The sequence below is a fragment of the Xenopus laevis genome, chromosome 2S (genome assembly GCF_017654675.1).
Source record: "Xenopus laevis strain J_2021 chromosome 2S, Xenopus_laevis_v10.1, whole genome shotgun sequence".
NCBI classification, from domain to species: Eukaryota; Metazoa; Chordata; class Amphibia; order Anura; family Pipidae; genus Xenopus; species Xenopus laevis.
Window position 1 is genome coordinate 40,637,283 of NC_054374.1, and position 20,473 is coordinate 40,657,755.

The window sequence follows — 20,473 nt, forward strand, 5'->3', positions numbered from 1 at the left end:
ATTTATTTAGTTTGCAAGAAGAAAAAAAACGTCAATTTAATTTTATTAATAGAATGTTAAAGATGATAGGATAGCTTTAGTATTTTTAGACTGTAAGTGCTTTTGGGCAGGGCCTGCTTTTAGCGCTCATATCAGATAAAGGTTATTATTTTTATTCCGCTTCATTGTATACATGTGAGGGAGTCCAGTGGTAGTGAATGATGTAGCGCAGGGGTTCCCAAACTTTTTTTACCCATGCAACACAAGCATGAAAAAAGTCCATGGGGATGCCAAATAAGGGCTGTGCTTAGCTATGTTATAGCCCTTATGTGGACTTGCAGCATACAGGAGGCTCTGTTTGGCAGTACACCTGGTTTTTGTGCAACCAAAACTTGCCTTCTTGCCAGGAATTCAAAAATTAGCACCTGCTTTGAGGCCACTGGAAGCAACATCCAAGGTGTTGGTGAGCAACATGTTATTCACGAGCTACTGGTTGAGGATCACTGATCTAGAGGAAAGACTTCCCTGGCAACGATAATAGCCTGTAGCCAAGAAGAATCAGTTCCCTTCACCAGTCTCTGAATACATCAAGACACAAAGTCATAGTGTAGTTACTTCTTCTGTTTTTTTGAACTTTCAAAAAGGGGTCACTAATCCAGGCAGCCAAAAGACTTTGCTCTGTGAGGCTACAACTATATTGTTACTTTTTATTACGTCTTTCTATACAGAATGTCTCCTAATCATATTCCAGTCTCTTGTCACCCCACTACCTGGTTGCTAGGGAAAACTGTAACCAAGCAAACTGCTGCTAAAGTTCCAAACTGGAGACCTGCTGAATTAAAAGCTAAATAACTCAAACTACAAAAAATAAGAAATGAAGATGAATTGCAGAATATCACTGTCTTCTACATCATACTAAAAGTTTATTTGAAGGTGAACAACCTTTATTAGGCTTATTTCACGCAGGAGAATTGGTTATTATTGATTGAAAAGGGTTATTTATGCTTCCTGCTGGGTCTTTACCTGGAAGAACCTGTTGCAAAATGGCACATCCAGATATCTCAATGTGGTTTGCGGGCTAAGGAATAACAAGTGACATTTTAAGATGAAGCTCTTTTCAAGCTGCTTGTCTGATTTGGTTAGCAGTCCATTATAATATAGTTGGTGGGATGCGTGTTGTACGTCTGTAAACTCAAGATTGATTTTTAGTGTGTTTGTCAGCTTCCCTCTTATAAAGAATCCTAGCTGACTGACTCAGCTAGCTGACTCAATGGATAGAACAGCTACAAGGATTGGTGGAACTTGTTCTCAGGGCAGCTCTTGCCATAAAGTAAGATGAGAACCTTAGGCGGCAATGAGCCATGGCAAAAACTCACCCTTGCAACTCAAACGTTAAATTTCCGTTTTTAAAAAAATGTACTTCTCTAATGCAGAAACGCAGTAATGCTCGATACCCTTGACCTGCTCCGATGCTAACGGTTTAAGCATAGCATGGTAGAGGGGGTGGCAGCAGCCACAGAATCGGCACTGCTTGTTCGTAGAGATGGAGATGTCAGTGTTGTGGGACACTTTTTTTTCTTTGATGGCAAGTTTACCAATCATGCTGCCCCAATGAATTTCTTTGTGCCCTAACAATTTTGTGCAGATATGCCCCTGATTTGAGAATGAGCACTGAGAGGTATGCATTTGCTTCCCTTAATGCCCCTGTATTTGTTGCAGGGGTATAAGTAAATGTGAAAAAATCAACAAAATAATAGTATAAAAAGAATGACGTAGAATGCTGTTGTATTTTGTTCAAGTGATCTAGTGATTCAGCATTATAAGAAAAATGAAGAGAAGTCTTCAGAAGTCGGACTAGTGTTAACACCTATCGGCATGAAATGAATGATAGCTTCCCTCCAGAGATTTGTGCTGCCTGCGAGCAATCTCTGTAACAGGAGCAACACAGGAATAGCTGCCAGGCACAGTGAATGCATTAATGATAATGGAGATGTGACAAATGAAAAGCTCAGAAAATTAGTGAATAATGCACCAGGGAAAATATGATGCAAAAAGAGCAGGATGCAATATCTTTATATATGGATGGTGAAAACTGTAAGGGGTTATTTATGTTGCAGAACAAAGAGTGCAAAAGGCAAAAAATTCAAATGACTGCAAGGCTCACCGTATTGTCAATTATAAAGAAAAGGCATTTCTGCCCAGATTCAAATGTACATTTTTTGTCTTTCTTTATCACTATGCAATCTTGCTCTTCAAATGACTATATAACTTTCATCTGCAAAAGGATCACTGCTGATTGGAGCATGCCTGTGTCCTGGACACCAGAATGGGGGCGGCACTAAATCTAAATGTAAATGTGACAGAAGGGCAGTGCATTTGGGCATTGAACAAATGGCTTTGTTTTATTATATCACTGTAATAAACCAAGGTACATTAATAATGTAGCTATGATAGTGCTTATATCAAATATTCCGTTTCGGAAAGATCTAGTGAGCATTGACTCATCCTAAAGTGCCCTACTGACATTCATCATAATTCACTTCACTGATGGAGGGTCTCTCAAGCAGCAAGGCATCAGTTCATCATAATTGCATTTATTATCCAAATGTTGCTCTTGAGGGCATGGAAGCTAGATGATTAGACCTTGATTAGTCAGTGAAAAAGCCTAAGATAATCAAACCTTTGAGAACATGTTCCTAAAATCTACAGAAATGTATTATATAGAAAGAAAAATAGTGTACATCCTAAAGTACTTCAAACTTGTTCTTCATTTCGACAGACTTTTGTTCCAGTATCAAGAGGCACTCTTGGGAACAAGGATACAGTCAATCCCATTTTGCTTTATTGAGTACAAGAGGCAGAAGTGCAAATCAAATTATTAGCTTCTGTGGCAGTGTTTTTGAATGCTCATGATGTTTTGTGTCCTCATACTATTTAACTTTGTATTATAATTGTATTTAATACTGTGAAGATGTTTGTTCATAAAAATATAAATTTGGGGAATATTTCACAAGCTATTGCTTGTGCCACTGAAAGGGAGTTTGCTCATGTAAATTTTGGGGTTACCTAAACTGTGCAAAATGTTGCACTTGAAAGTCTCAAACAGTGTCTTTGAGCATAGAGTTAGGAAACTTAATGCTGTATAATATTTTTACTAAACCAGTATTATAGGGCTTGTTCACCTTCCAACACTTTTTTCAGTTCAGTTGTTTCCAGAAATTATTTGTGACTGTTTTTCTAATATTGAAGTGTAAAGTTAAAATATTCACATTTTGATGTCTTTCTGAAGCAGCTCTGGGGGGGTCACCATCTCTTTAACCGTTCTTAATTGATACATGTAGGGGGTTATTTATCAAAGTCCGAATTTTTCTCATGTTTTAAATAAAAAAAGTCTGACCAACCTAGAATCTATGATTTGCCCTTATTTATCATTAAAGAACCATGAAAAATCGGATTGGGAAAAAATGCGACTTTAACTTATTGTCGCACAAAAACAAATTTGAGGTCAGAAAAGTCAGAATTTTTGGTGAAATTGTCAGAAAAGCCCAAAATGTTCAGAATTATTTTACAAAACTCAGTACAGAGCCATCAGTGATACACTAGAGACTTTAAACTTCAATTTTGGAAAACTGGCAAAAATAACACATGGACGGCATTTGGAAAAAGTCTAAACACAACTGAACTTAAAAAAAAGTGCTTGGAAGGTGAACAACTCCTTAAATTAGTATTTCACTTTTTATTCCCTTTTCTGATATGAGCTCATTTCTTTGGGCTTATGTAGAAAAGGTACATAAAAAACTAATCTAAACTAAGTTAACAGAAATATTTTACAGACATAACTGATTGAAAGGAACCCATGGCAGTTGATATCTGATGGTTAGGAATGATTTCCCAAACTCCCTTAGGCGCACAGAGTCCTACAACCCAATTATGTTCCATTGGGAAGAGATGGATTCTGGGAATTAAAATCCCTCTGGTGGGTGGTGTAAAAATTTACTCAAAAAAATTTGGTGCGGGAAAAGGCTCGATAAAATCGTAAAAAATCCGAATTGTACTTTTTTCAGACGCCGATTTCTTTGCATTATAGCCTGAAAAACCACAAGTTCTTCGGATTATTGTTTGACACCCAGTGCAGATCATGATTTCTTCCAATTGTAAACGAGACATCTGCCAATGACTTCTACATGAATTGGCATGTACAAAAATGTGTTTTCACCTTTCGACCAGAAAAAAAAACTTTTATAAATTGCCCCCATAATTAATCTTTATTGGAGGCTCAACAATCTTATTGAGTTTATTTAATATTTAAATCATTTTTTTATTAGAATTAAGGGATGAAAATCCTAAATGGAGATCCCTTATCTGGAATCATTAGGTTCTCTAGGGTAGTCATAACAGTAAAGACATGCCTTATATATCTCTGAAGAAAATTGGTTCTTTTTCAGAATTATGCAACTAACTGAGTTGATGAATTTATTCGGTGTCAGATGTATACATTTACAAAAATGAAATAAAGTACCTAACTCTTAATCAGGCTGCATTTTGGATTGTACCTCAGACATAATAGTTGCTAAAGCGGAAAACATTGGATCTTTGAGAAATCTCTTTGCAATAATATTCTAATGGTGCTTTTCAGTAGGTACTGTATCACAAGCATATGTTCTGAGTGCTCTAGGAGAGTCTTAATCCTGATAGATCAACTGCTTGTAAACAGACTATAGCTGTGCAGCAGATGGCTTCAGCTTAGAGAATTCTTCTAGGAATGTTTCAAAGTCAGTTTTTGCTTCCAGGTAGGCGGCAGGTTTATTTGATTGATGATTATTTATGTATGACCTGGAAAAAACTCTGATTTCATGAACCAGTTATACATTTTCTGGCTTAACACCCCTTTCATGCAAAGTTTTGTTGTGATTACCTGTTTGTAGAAGCTTTTAGAATTTAGGGAGCCATTGTTGTCAGAGAATATTCTAATTTCCATTTCATCATCATCATCATCATTATGCACTAAATTAATCCAGATGTCACTAAATTAGCAAATATTTCTATGTGTTCTATTTGTGTGTGACTGTGTTGCTTTTGTATAACATTTCAGTATGCATGTAAATTAACTGGTGACCAACTATAAGGGGGTTATTTACTAAACTATTTTTTCGTAGAAAAAAAACCCCTAAAATTTTTCATGATTTATTAAATCCCGATGCTGTTTAAAGTCTGAATAAAAAGTACTCCATCTCAAACCTTGCCAAGTTCATGTAGAAGTCAATGGCAGAAGTCCTATTTACTGGAAGATAACATGATCTGCACTGGGTTTCGTACAATAATCCAAATCATTTGGATAATCTGAAAAAATCAAACAATTCAGATTTTTTTTCACCATTTCATTAGTACTTTTCCTGCACCAGATTTTTTCGAGTGGATTTATTGATAAATACAGTAAAAAGTAGAACAGAATATATTAATGTTTACATTATTAATACAAGGTAAAACGCTTTGTCATTATTCTCAAGGTAAAGGCATGATTGACAATTAGGTGGTAAAAGCAAGGCCATCTTCCAAGGTAAAATACATTATAATAAGCACCTGATTCTGCATAGAATCTATAGATTTAAGCATTATGTTTGGTCCTTGGACTTTCTTTTTTTGATTCTTTATAGTAATATTCTTTATAGTAATATTGCAGTGATATCTTTATCTATGCCTTTGTAGAAATTTCAGATAGAAAGATAATTTATTGATCATTTATAGTTAACTAACTAACTGCATAGTGCTAGTTGGAGTTTTCTTTAGTTGGAGAGTATGGGTCTTTTGCAGTAGGAGTCAAAATACCATGGAAACCAAAAGGTAAAATATAAAATAGCATATGCCAAAAAATGTTAAAAGCTTTAATGTACTAATTTTATGTATTGTAGCATGGTGGCTTAATGCTTAGCAGTTTTTGCTATCATTCAGGGTCCTGACTTTTATCCTGACCTGGGCACTGTTTGCAAGGCTATTTTCTCCTTATATATAGACTTTCCAGGTACCCCCATAAAAGTTTTTTTTAGAAATCATTGGTGGTCAAGGACCCCCATAAGTTAAAAAAAACATTCGGGCCCCAGAGAATATTTAAAAAATAAAAAAAAACTAGTGGCAGGGGCCTTTAGAGTATTAAAATAATACATTGGTGGCTAGGGCTATCAGTAGAACTGAACTCGTGGCTTTAGGACTTCGAGTTCGGCTCTTTTCGTGACTTTGGGTCTTTTCGCGGCTTTGGGATTTCAGCTTCGGCTTCGACTCTTTTCTTGACTTTGGGTCTTTTCGCAGCTTTGGGACTTCAAGTTTGGCTCTTTTTGTGACTTTGGGTCTTTTCGCATAAGTTGAAAAAAAAAGTTGGTGCCAGGGCCCTTCATACAAGTTAAAAAAACATTGGGGATCCAGAGAATATTTTTAAAAAAAAACTGATGGCAGGGGCCTTTAGCGTATTAAAATAATACATTGGTGGCTAAGGCTTTAAAAGAAAATAAAAAAACACACATTAGTGATCAGTAGAACTGAATTCGTGGCTACAGGACTTCAAGCTCGGCTCTTTTTGTGACTTTGGGTCTTTTAACGGCTTCAGGACTTCAGCTTCGGCTCTTTTCATGACTTTGGGTCTTTTCACAGCTTCGGGACTTCAAGTTTGACTCTTTTCATGACTTTGGGTCTTTTTGCTGCTTGCTGACTTCAACTTCAGCTGTTTTCGTGACTTTGGCTCTTTTTGCGGCTTCTGTACTTCAGCAGTTTGGCTCTTTTTGTGACTTTGGCTTTTCGTCGGTTCAGGACTTCCGAAGAGGCGTCACGGCTTCGGCGCTGCCAAGGGACCCCCCTTCAGACCCGGACCCGGAACAGTTGTACCCCCGTGCCCCCCTGATGTCGGCCTTGCTTATAATAATGATAGCATACATGGCACCAGTTTGGGCTGACACAAATCTACATATTGTAGGGATGAAATTCATACAGTCCAATTTGACAAGAACAGGGTAGTAGTTATAAAATAATAGTACCTAAATACTAAAGTACTAAGCACTTAATGGCAAATATCTTACTTTCCTTGAAATTTGTTTTCTTCGATATTGAATTGCTGAACATAGATTGCACAGAATGGAAAGACAGCAGGAGCCCTCCCAGTAATACAACTTGTTACACAAAGCCTTGCTGCATTATCGGATTTATACGTTAAGATGTTTTCCTATCACACTACTAACAACCTCTGGCTCTAGCACATCACTAAAGAGTCTGCTGCTTCATGTATAATAACTTATTGTAATAACATGCGGTTGAACATGTGTCATGGATATAACACACACCATTATCACAGCAATACAGAAATGTTTTACCCACTGAAGTGAAGGCAGATCAAACACTGCAAGCGTAAATAGAGAAAGGCTGCAAGCGGAGAGTATATTATACTGGGAAGGTCAATGTAGCGTTCAACATAGAATATAGCAGACCTATATTATTGATTAATAATAGAACAAGCCGCTGCCTTCTGAATTGATGCTGCTGACAGATTAAAATAAAAAAATGCACTTTTATTTTACTTGAAAATAAATTAATGTCACCGATTTGAGTTATTTAGGTAGAAAAAAAAGAAACTGTACTGCTTCTATTATTTTTTCACAGAATGGCAGAGTATATAAAAGCTAACGTAAAGGAGCACCTTGGGAGAAAGAAAGAGCCCAGGGCTCTTCAGGGCAAGGTAGAGTCTAGAAGAGTTAGCAACACTTTTAATATAAGAAAGAAATCAGTACAACTGGTTCAATTGGGCCTTATTAGTAGCCAATCAGTGATTAGCTTTTGTTCAGCTGATTTGCTTTTTTTTCCAGCTAGCTGCAGGTAGCACAAGAAAAAATATGGGTTACATAAATGTTAATCCAAGTGCTGAATGCAGGTGGAACTGTATTTGATAATGCATGGGGGAAAAAATTTGCACGTTCCTTATGCGCTATCCAAGATTATCACTGGCTAAAGAAAGTTGGATTTTTACTATTCAATGAAGAAGTAATTATTTTTGTAATGATTTGTAATGTATTAGAAGTATTGTTATGAATAAACCCAAACAGCATCACTAAATCACTAAATACTAAATCACTAAAGATAAAGGCAAAGCCTGTCTCATACTAGCTGTAACTGAATAACATAAAGAAGAGCATCTTTGCTTGGGCATAATGACAAAGACTGAGTAAGTGACGCACTTGGTAAGATGCTGAGAAGGTCAAGGTAGCAATAGCTGTATTATGGCAGATGAATCTCATTTTCAATGCTGATTATAAGGCATGTGGTTTTATCATACTGGTATGGCAGGATAAATCAACTCCTTAAAACATGTTACATCACTTTAATCACAGTATTTTATACAAAATCAGCCTGGTAGATTCAGCAGTCAGTTTGTAAGAAGGCATTCATACTGAAGGCGCAGGTAACCTTCATTTTTTCATTTATAAAATGTAGGAAAAGGTTGGATGTAAGGACTCTCAAGTTTTTAGGTACCATATACAGTATCTGCAGGTTAATATATAGAAATCATAACATTCCCAATCCATTTGAAGTGATTAAGTGCTTGACACAATATTAGACTTGCATCTCCCCTATACACATCCAGTTAACCAGTTCAGATAATAGATACAAATAGTAAAACAACTTTTAACAAAAATTGCTAAACAAACCATGCTGCCAGACACAAAAGACTCACTACTTCACAACCTCAAGAGTAGTGCTGAACTGTGTCCATAAAATAAGATTTACTTAAAAAGTGGTATGATGTGATTATCAATATTATAAGAGAAGTTACTGCTCAATAGCTGATTAAATTAATGTGGGTTTTGCCACCTATTCCCTCCCTTCCAACTGTTCCCCAGTGATACTGCTCCCTATCTACACAAGGAACGAGTGGGAGCTAGTCACCCACCGTCTATACAGTCCACCCAGCTGGTGCAGCAGTGTAAAGTAATAGTTAGTGCCAAAAGTATAGTTCAGCCATATCTTAAGTTGCTGAATAAAAAGTAGTCAACAACCTTTCCCTCCCTTCCATTCGCCCCCCCTGGTGGGTTTCTACCTATATAAGTAGGGAGCGTGTGGGAGCTAATCAGCCACTGTCCACCTATAGTGCCCAACGCATTTCACCAATACCTTGGCTTCATCAGGGACATAAGTCTTATGCCATAGAAGAAGCTGAGGTATCGGTGAAACGTGTTGGGCTGTTATGGAGATATCACAGTCAGGAGTAATATTTGTTAGGCCCCCCCTTGGAGGTATAATCTTTTGTCTAGGCCCCACATAGGTAAGGATTAATAAGGATTTAAGAGACAATAGCACATCAGTCTTTGGGGCATAGATAAATGCATATTTAGGAAACAGTTACGTATTCAACACAAATCTCACCTTTATTCAAAGTCAAGCTTTGTTGTCAAGTGTATTGTTTCTAGCAGGAAAAAATAGGAATTCTTCCTAAATCTCACCCTGAGGGGCCCAAGAGGGGCCAGCCCAGAGTTTGGGAACCACTGTTCTAAAAAGTAGACTGACTGGTACATTGGCACTACTCACATGTAAAGAGTAGACACAAGTAAGTTTGAGAATAGGATTTTTTTTTTATTGCTTTGCATTACAATATATTGCCCTATCATACTGTATATGTTTTAAAGTCATATCTATTCATGTACAGGTATAGGATCATTTAAACAATTATTTCCTTTTTCTTTGTTATAATAAAACAATACAGTGTACTTGATATAATTAATCATTATTTGAACCAAAACCTGCCTATTGGGTTTATTTAATGCTTACCGTATATGATTTTCTAGCAGACTTAAGATATTAAGATACAAATTATGGAAATATCCATTATCTGGAAAATCCCAGGTCCTGAGCATTCTGGATAACAGGTCCCATACCTGTACTAATATTCTGGATAACAGAGATAAAGGGGCAGAGTAATTAAGGGTCAAATTGAAAATACAAATGTAAATTTTCTAATTTTTTTTATGGTCAAAACTCTCAAATTCGAATTGTGAATTATCTAAACTCAATTTGAGTTTTAATTAAGAATGGAGCACACACACATACACACACACACAACCTATTTCACTGAAAGAGAAGTAGCAAGGTAAGCCTTTGACTGTGAGAAGTGGTAAAATGAGCGTAGGCTTTCTGCTTTGAATTTGTTTCTGGGCTCTTTTTCATTTCACGCACCTATTAACCTTCCTGCTTCCTTTTGGGATCTGCCACAGCAAAGAGATACAATTCCCATAAAACATGTTTCACTAATATGAAAGCAGTTATCAGATCTCTTGTATGAAGGAGAAAACTGTATGTGGCTTCCATAAGTTCGCAAAGTATCTAGTGCTTTAAGCTCCATGGGGAGTCTTAAAATGTTGCAGCCACTTTCGCAAAACTAAGAGGAAGTCTACAACTGGCTGTTGTAAATAGTACATTAATTATGATTTAATGGATTAAGGTATTGATTCACCACGGGGCATTTGCTAATTAACCTTCACTAACTGTACTGTTCCAAGAACAGGATTTCTGATAACACCAGTGCTCTATGGGAAGGTCAGCGTCTGTACCGAAACGCACGCTAGAGCTGACCTGCACTTATAGCTCTGCTCTTCGAATTTTAGAAGGAAATATGGTTTTTAATATGCTGGAAACTGTGTAATTGTTATGAACTGCCAAGAAACTGGAAGTATGTTCAGATTCTAGAATTAAACTGTTCAGACCCACAGAAGCTATTTATTTCGTGCTGATAACTCTTTTCAGAGATTGCCATTAAAAATACACTAATGTGATTAAAATTGCCATTATATATATATATATATATATATATATATATATATATATATATATATATATATATATATATATATATATATATATATATATATATATATATACAGTTAGATCCATAAATCTTTTGGACAGAGACAACTTTTTTCTAATTTTGGTTCTGTACATTACCACAATGAATTTTAAATGAAGCAACTCAGATGCAGTTGAAATGAAGACTTTCAGCTTTAATTCAGTGGGTTGAACAAGGAGATTGGACATAAATTTTTTTTAACTCAATCACTTCATTTTAAGGGCTCAAAAGTAGTTGGACAATTGACTCAAAGGCTATTTCATGGGCAGATGTGGGCAATGCCTTCATTATTTCATTATCAATGAAGCAGATAAAAGCCCTGGAGTTGATTCAAGGGGGGGGGGGTGCTTGTATGTGGAAGATTTTGCTGTGAACAGACAACTTGCGGTCAAAGGAGCTCTCCAGGCAGGTGAAACAAGCCATCATTTTCCTTGAAATGTCATGACAGTGGTAATGCAGTGTTTCACCATTTTATGGTTGATTTACAGTCATATAAAAAAGTTTGAGAACCCCTCTCAGCCTGCATAATAATTAACTCCAATTTCAACAAAAAAGATAACAGTGGTATGTCTTTCCTTTCCCAGGAACATCTGAGTACTAGGCTGTTTTCTGATTCAGAACAAAGTGAAGCAGTATTCAGTTGTATGAAATTAAATCAAATGTGAAAAACAGGCTGTGCAAAAATTTGGGTACCATTGTAATTTTGCTAATTTGAATGCATGTAAGTGCTCAATACTGATTACTGTCAACACCAAATTGGTTGGATTAGCTCGTTAAGCCTTGAACTTCATAGGCAGGTGTGTCCAATCATGAGAAAAGGTATTTAAGGTGGCCAATTGCAAGTTGTGATTCTGTTTGACTCTACTCTAAAGAGTGACAGCATGGGATCCTCAAAGCAACTCTCAAAATATCTGAAATCAAAGATTATTCAGTGTCATGGTTTAGGGAAAGTCTACAAATCTCAGATGTTCAACTGTAAGGAATGTAATCAGGAAATGGAAGGCCACAGGCACAGTTACTGTAAAACACAGATCTGGCCGGCCAAGAAAAATACAGGAGTGATATATGCAGACGATTGTGAGAATGGTTACAGACAAAGCAAAGTTCATCTCCAAAGACCTGCAAGAACATCTTGCTGCAGATGGTGTATCTGTAAATTTTTTACAATTCAGCTCAATTTGCACAGAACATCTGTATGGTAGGGTGATGAGAAAGAAGCCCTTTCTGCACTCACACCACAAACAAAGTCACTTGTATGCAAAAGCTCATTTAGACAAGCCACAGTAATTTTGGAACAAAGTGCTTTGGACTGATGAGACAAAAATAGAGTTATTTGGTCATAACAAAAAGCACTTTGCATGGCAGTAAGAACACCGCATTCCAAGAAAAACACCTGCTACCTACTGTCAAATTTGGTGGAGGTTCCATCATGCTGTGGGGCTTTGTGGCTAGTTCAAGGACTGGGGCCCTTGTTAAAGTCGAGGGTGGGATGAATCCAACCCAATATCAACAAATTCTTCAGGATAATGTTCAAGCATCAGCAGGGGTTGGATATTCCAACAAGAAAATGACCCTAAACACACTTCTAAATCTACAAAGGCATTTATGTAGAGGGAAAAGTACAATATTCTGGAATGGCCATCACAATCCCCCAACTTGAATATCATGGAAAATCTATGGGATGATTTGAAGCATGCTGTCCATGCTTCACTAAAAATCAGAAAACACCCCAGTACTCAGTTCCTGGGAAATGAAAGACATACCACTGTTATCTTTTTTGTTGAAAGTGGAGTAAATTATTATGCAGGCTGAGAGGGGTTCCCAAACTTTTTCATATGACTGTATATACATGCATCATAGTTAATAGAGAGGTGAATTATTCTTTAAATAATCTAGATAGAAGTGGGGGCAGAGGTAAGGCACATTTACTAAAGCATATATTAACAAAAAGTTTAGGAATAAGACAGGGACACATTTACAACTACAGCCACAGTGCAATTTTGGGTGCAAATCAACATGTTTTTCCCCACAATGCAGTGTTTTAAAATTGAGATGTAATTGCAGTTGTGATTGATATATTAGAATACACTCAATTGTGCTTGCACATGAAAATCATCATTGCTTGGATGTCGTTGCTTCTGTTGCTTAGCATCAGTATTATGTCTGCGCCCGATTCTTTAGGCGTGAGATTCCCAAGAGGGGATGGGACAGACTGAGCACGACTTTGCTGAAGTGCAAACAGTACCTCCCAACATTTGAAAAACGAAAAGAGGGACAAAAACTTATACCACATGACCATACCCACTATTTACCATGTCCATTTTACAAAATTTGCCAGGTTATGAAAGTTTGAACACATTTCTGGGAGTTTAAGTGCAATGTTTTATGTGTTATAACAGTTTTGCTAATGAAAGTGAATTGCCCTTTAAGCTGCAAGTCTCTGTTCTCCTAAGAGACCTGCTTATCTTAAAGGAAAACTATACCCCCAAACAATGTAGTTCTCTATATAAAGATATTGCATAAAAAAACTTGTATGTAAAACCCTGCTTCATGTAAACCAACCATTTTCATAATAATATACTTTTCTAGTAGTACAGTATGTGCCATTGGGTAATCATAAATAGAAAATTGCCATTTTAAAAAATAAGGGCTGCCCCCTGGGATCGTACGATTCACTGTGCACCCAAACATACCAACAAACTATACTTCTTAGGTTACATGAGTCAATTAACAGACAGAGTTTTGTCTTTTGCTTCAACACTTCTTCCTGTTACAGTTAAAGTTGTAGTATTTCTGTCAGGTGATCTCTGAGACAGCACAGAGACCATCACAAAATGGGGGTTCAAGGCAAGAGATGTAAAAGAGCAATATTTACTTAAATATATATTCCAGTTTGGTAAGATTCTTTAATATGCCACTTAAAATTAATATGATATAAACTATCTGTTGCTCAAGTATTCATTTTGGGGGTATAGTTTGCCTTTAAATTGTTAAAAAAGTATCCAAGTGCAGCTGCTGGCTGTTCTGGGCTCTCTGCCAAAAAAAAGGCTCTTATTTTAAATACGTTTCAAAAACGTTGTATCTTTTTCTTGAGTTGGCTGAGCTGTCAAAATCTGGACTGTCCTGCAGAAAACGGGACAGTTGGGAGGTATGGAGGTATAAGCTATGCATTTAACTTTACGACTGCAGGCAAGGTGCAAAGTGCAGAAAGCAATTGCACCTGTGTTTTTTGTATTTGCATCCTTTGATATATACTGTCTCTGCATTAGAGGGGGCTTGTTTACTTGGACACAATATTCATTTCTAGGGAGCAGGGTCCTTTTGACCTCCTGTATCTGTCAGCATCTATATGTAATCTGTATATTCTAAAAATATACCCTTCTATTGTACATCGATACAGAACGTGTCAGTGCTTTATAAATGCACATCAATAAATATAATTACAATACTAAGTTAACTGGGAAAAAATCCGTGCCTGGAATGTTCTGTCAACTTTTTAATATTTATGTATATTGCTTTACTCCTGCGTGCTTGCTTCTTTCTACCTCTGTAATCACAGTAATCAGTCAACACTAATCGATACAACCACAATACATATAACCTTTTATCATGTGCTCCCTCCCGTCCCTTGTATCTTGTATTCACACTGAACACACTGGAATCAATTCCTTGCACAAATGTGTAAGAATGAGCTTACTATAAATTCCTTAGTGTATGGATACCCTTGTCTCCGTTTCAGATGTGCTTTTTTCCCTTTAGTTAGCAATGAATGATAACATAGATGATTATAGAACAGGTATGGGACCTGTTATCCAGAATACTCAGGACCCAGGGTCTTCCAGATAACAGATGTTTAATTTGGATCTCCATACCTTAAATATACTTTAAAAACATGTAAACATGAAATAAATAGTGATGGGCGAATTTTCGCCGCGAAAATTCGCGAAACGGCGAAAAATTCGCGAAACGGCGCCGCGAATTTTCGCGGGCGTTTCGCGAATTTATTCGCTGGCGACGAATCGCGCAACTTCGCCACGAATTTGCGCCTGGCGAATAAATTCGCCCATCACTAGAAATAAATGCAATAGGCTGGTTTTGTTTCAGTAAGGATTGATTATATTCTAGTTTGGACCAAGTACAAGCTACTGTTTTATTATTACAGAGAAAAGGAAAATAATTTTTAACAATTTGGATTATTTGATTATAATGGAGTCTGAGGGAGATGGCCTTTCCGTAATTCAGAGCACTCTGGATAGCGGGTTTCCGGATAATAGATCCCATACATGTATTACAATTAAATATAACGCTACAAAAGAGAACTTTCCATACAGCCCTGTTTTTTTTATTTCTCAGAGTTCCGTACTACAGGTATAGTATATCTTATCTGGAATGCTTGAGACCTGGGGTTTTTCAGATAAGGGATCTTTCTGTAATTTGGATCCCTTAGGTCTAGGATTGTTTTACCCCCAGTTTGAATTCATGCACCTTAGTTAAATCTAAAAAATCAAAATAATTTTAAAAATTGTAATTATTTGCTTAAGATGATTGACATAATGGAATACGCAAAATCTGGATATTTCAAAATTATAATGGTGCTTCAACAGAGACTACTGCTCACCGAGGCTAATGGCACATTGGATTGTGCTTCTTTCTTCTAGCATTATCTGTACTTTCAATGAACAATGCACAAATCCAAGGAGAAGAATATAAATATGATTGCACATAAATCAGCAGTGAGCCAGTGATTAGGGGTGCAGTTTCCTATGAAACATGCCTTAATGTCAAAATTCCATGTTTTGTACTGCAGTTTCAAATTGTTGCTTAAACCCTGTAATTCAGTAAGAAAAACACAAATGTTTTCGAAACCTTCTAAACCATGTACTGAACAGATGCCACTTATATATGTTCTTTAAAAAAATTGTGCCATATTCTATAACCCTGTATCAATGTGGTTTTAAACATCAGGGGTCATTTATGAATCCACCAGGCAGAAGTGCAACAGGGCTAAGGGATAATAGATTGTGGTTCACAGCGCAATGTCATAGAACTGCAGACCAGCTTTGTCCTTACCAAGGATAGTTATTTACTTAGTTAAATCGTGTCCATCAAGTTCAACCCCTTCAAATGAAAACCCAGCATCCATACACACACCCCTCCATACACTCACATAAATTATATATACCCATACCTATACTAACTATAGAGTTTAGTATCACAATAGCCTTTATATATATATGATATTATGTCTGTCCAAAAATCATCCAAGTCACTCTTAAAGGAAAACTATACCCCCAAAATGAACACTTAAGCAACAGATAGTTCATATCATATTAAGTGGCATATTAAAGAATCTTACCAAACTGGAATATATATTTAAGTAAATATTGCCCTTTTACATCTCTTGCCTTGAGCCACCATTTCGTGATGGTCTCTGTGCTGTCTCAGAGATCACCTGACCAGAAATACTACAACTCTAACTGTAACAGGAAGAAGTGTGGAAGCAAAAGACACAACTCTGTCTGTTAATTGGCTCATGTGACATAACATGTATGGTTTGTTGGTATGTTTGTGAGTACAGTGAATCCTACGATCCCAGGGGGCGGCCCTTATTTTTTTAAAATGGCAATTTTCTATTTATGATTACCCAATGGCACATACTACTAGAAAAGTATATTGTTATGTTAATGGTTTATTTACATGAAGCAGGATTTTACATATGAGTTGTTTTATGCAATATCTTTTTATAGAGACCTACATTGTTTGGGGGGTATAGTTTTCCTTTAAGGCATTAACTGAATCAGCCATCACAACATCACCCGGCAGTGCATTCCACAACCTCACTGTCCTCACTGTAAAGTACCACCTGCTATGCTTCAAATTAAAGTTATTTTCTTCTAGTCTAAAGGGGTGGCCTCTGGTGCGGTGATTCTCTTTATGAGTAATAAGGTCCCCTGCTACAGTATTTGTCTATAATGTCCTCTAATGTACTTGTAAAGTGTAATCATGTCCCCTCGCAAGTGCCTTTTTCCAGTGAAAACAACCCCAACCTTGACAGTCTACCCTCATAATTTAAGTCTTCCATCCCCCTAACCAGTTTAGTTGCACTTAGTCTCTGCACTCTCTCCAGCTCATTTATAGCCCTCTTAAGGACTGGAGTCCAAAACTGCACTGCATACTCCAGATGAGGCCTCACCAGGGACCTATAAAGAGGCATAATTGTGATTTCATAAGGATAGGGCACCATGATGGCCTGCATCTTCCGCCTTCCTAGCTTGCATGTCTGAAAGTTAAGCAATAGGAAAGGTGAAACCTATCTGCCTCCCATCCCATCCCTCATAAATATATCACTCCTAAATGCAGACAAAAAAAATCGTGTCCATTCACACAACCTGTTTATTGTAATGAGAACACAATCTGTATGTAAACACAATTTCACTTATTTTGCTTTTGTAAAACAACATGTGTGGGATGGAATAACAAGTTGTTGCTAATGTTTCGTGTGCATAGCATCTTATGTTGCTTATACAGTAAATCTTTTATTGCAGGTACAGGCTGAGACCATAAAAAGCATCTAGCCTAAGTCATCATGTTGTTCCATAAGACTTTATATCAGTATTGTAATTTAGCTTTTGCTCAGCACATGCATTTTCCAAGGAACCCCCTGAGAAGCCTGAAGCTCAGGACAAATACTGAAAAGCCTGGCTGCATGTTTATGTGTGACATGTACAAGTCTCTGTAATGCCCTTTTTATATACAGAAAAATAGCAGTGAAAAATCCAAATTGTTATATATTGTATATGTATATACTGTATTATAAATAGTGATATAACATCTCCAATGTTATTATAATGAATAATGAGTAATATGTTTAATTTTTTGTTCTTCAATAGGGGAACTATACAGAGTTCATGGAAGGAAGCACCGATGCCCCCGACAGAGTAGCTTTGAGATACTTGAGGATAGTGAGGTGAGAAATTCTTACACGTTATTAATCATTTAAAATTGATATTGATGCATTCAGCACATTGCTCCCTGTCTGTTGTACTTTCATAATAAAAACTGTATATCTGATCATACAATCATAGCATAATGCTATGGCATTTTTCTGTACAATCTATAATAAAACAGATGGTTGTCCCTGCTGTTGATATATGCCTTCTTTTCCATAACTGCCTGTTTGTTGATAAATATAGCATAACCTAACAAATTTATTCACCAGGTGCAAATTCACGGCAAATTTCCACGTTTTGCCGCCGGCGAATAAATTTGCGGAATTGCAGACACCAGCGACAATTAAAGGCTTCATTCATCTGGCTTAGGTTTTGTCCCTTTATCCAGACAATTTTACCCGTCATTGGCGATTCTTTCTCCTTATTAATTCATCACCATTGACTTTAAAGAGATACTGACACCAGAAAATAATCTTTTTTTATATCCATCATAACATCATCATTGAATACTGTTTATAATTTTGCCATAAAAGTATTCGCCTTATGCTTTTCCATTACCTTTCTTACCCGCATGTTTCTCTGTGTATATTTGTGCTGTAGTAGTTGGTTAAAATTAGAATCTCTTCCTGACAGGCTGAGAAAGGATAAATCTCTATCATACTTACCGTGATTTTCCTTTCCTGGCCAGTGTTAACTGACCAGGGAATGGATGGCCAGGGAAGGGACAGTCAGGTTTAGGAACTTAAAGTAACAATTAGTTACAAAAGCAGAACTATCAGCAAAAATGATCGACGGAACCTAAACGTAATTTTTAATGTAGATTAATATCTTGAAAAGAAATTTTTTAGTGTCAGTATCACTTTAATGTGCATCAAATTGTTCCCGGCGTCTGAAAATTTTGACGACGGTGCCAAAATTCACTTTTTTGCAAATTTTTCACAGTTTCACGAATTTTGCTGGAAATTAACACATTTTTCAGCCCATCAATAACCCCCAGAAGTGTAAAAACATATCCCCCTTGGCTGGTGCACCTTTCTAGTATTTCAATAGGGCTATGAGGTTTTCATGCAATTGAAACCATTGTTAGTAAAACATTTATACAAGTTAGTGAAGACAAAGAAAGAGGGGGAAGTGAAAGAGATACCTCAAAACACTGCAGTTCTCATTAAAAATCATAAAACAGACAATATTAAAAACACTTGTTTTATATAAATAAAGCCCTTTTTCCCAATAATTTGCAAGAGGCATGTATTTAATGCCCTTACCTTTGTTCATACTTGTCAGATAGTCTTAAAAGAGTAAAATGTATGAAGCGTTGTCCCAAATGTAACTCTATTTTATTGTCTTTCTCTCTGTGTCAGGATGCAACGCAACTGAACTCCTGCAAGACGCAAGTCCTAGCACTTGTACTTCATGGTGGCAGTATACTGGACACTGGAGGAGGGGACCTGAACAGCAAGTTGGCAGATGTCAACACGTTCAGCTCAGTATTTGAGAAGGTGACAAGAGCCCATTTTCCTGCAGCCCTGGGGCACATTTTAATCCGGCTTGTTCCTTGTCCTGCAATATGCTCTGAGGCATTTTCACTAGTTTACAAGTAAGAGTTTCTTGATTTTTATATTTTTTTATATATATATATATATATATATATATATATATATATATATATATATATATATATATATGAATATGTATTGCTTTTATGAGTACATTTTAACACTTAAATAACACTTAAAAGAAAAAAAGAAAAGTTCTGTGGATAAGAGTCTGAAAAAAAATGTACATTCTGCAGCAATTCAGTGCAGAGGAGTGCCCCACTCTTTTCCCTCTCATGTTGATGTCTATACTTCCAGGGCCCCTTAGCATGTCACCCCATGATCCTGCACATGATGGCTGCCAGAGCCAGGCCAAGTTGGCCAAGGCACAATAGGCAGCCCAGCTGGCCATCTCACTTATGTCAAACAAAAGGTAGGTTTATTATTTCCGACGTTTCAGTTCCATACTGGAACTTTCATCAGGGAGAAAACTTTCTCCCTGATGAAAGATCCAGTATGGAACTGAAACGTCGGAAAGAATAAACCTGCTTTGTTTGACACTTTAACTTGGCTTTAAATCCTTGGAGTGCTGCCGCTTTGCATTTTTTTTCCATTTTTACTTGGATTAGCACCCAAGTTTTCCTTGCTTTATGGTGTGCGGATCATATGCATTTATATATATATATATATATATATATATATATATATATATATATATATATATATGTTATGTACTATTGTTTCCTGCTTTCATAATGTGCCATAATTAAAGAGACAAGGATAAGCATCATAGCATGAAAGCTGTGATTACCATTAAAATGATACCTATTTATGACAATTACTTTGGACGAGCAATAACAACCCTCTAAGCAGTTTAAATAACGCTTTGCAGGACATGATTTTTTTTCAACTACTTCACATGATTCTTGGTAAATGGTTGCCATGGTTACTGTCCAGTGATATAAGCGAAATGTGCCAGCATTGTGCCAGACCTTACAAAATCATATTATGCAGATTTTGTGGAATTTCTATTCATTGGTAAAACAATTATCAGGCCAATCAGTTTTATTTAACAGGCAGACACAATTAATGATAGTTGCAACAAGATTGGGATGATGATGGAAGCACAATGGGAA

The 20,473-nt window shown here is 36.6% G+C and overlaps 1 protein-coding gene across 1 annotated transcript in view; it reads left to right on the forward strand.

The window, feature by feature from the left end:
• The window catches only part of pitpnm3.S (PITPNM family member 3 S homeolog), a 251,653-nt gene that overhangs the window by 149,468 nt on the left and 81,712 nt on the right, over window positions 1-20,473 (forward strand). The window contains exons 4-5 of the mRNA XM_041583703.1: window positions 17,743-17,819; window positions 19,164-19,399. Coding sequence (XP_041439637.1) covers window positions 17,743-17,819; window positions 19,164-19,399 — 313 coding nt within the window. The remainder of the gene's footprint in view (window positions 1-17,742; window positions 17,820-19,163; window positions 19,400-20,473) is intronic.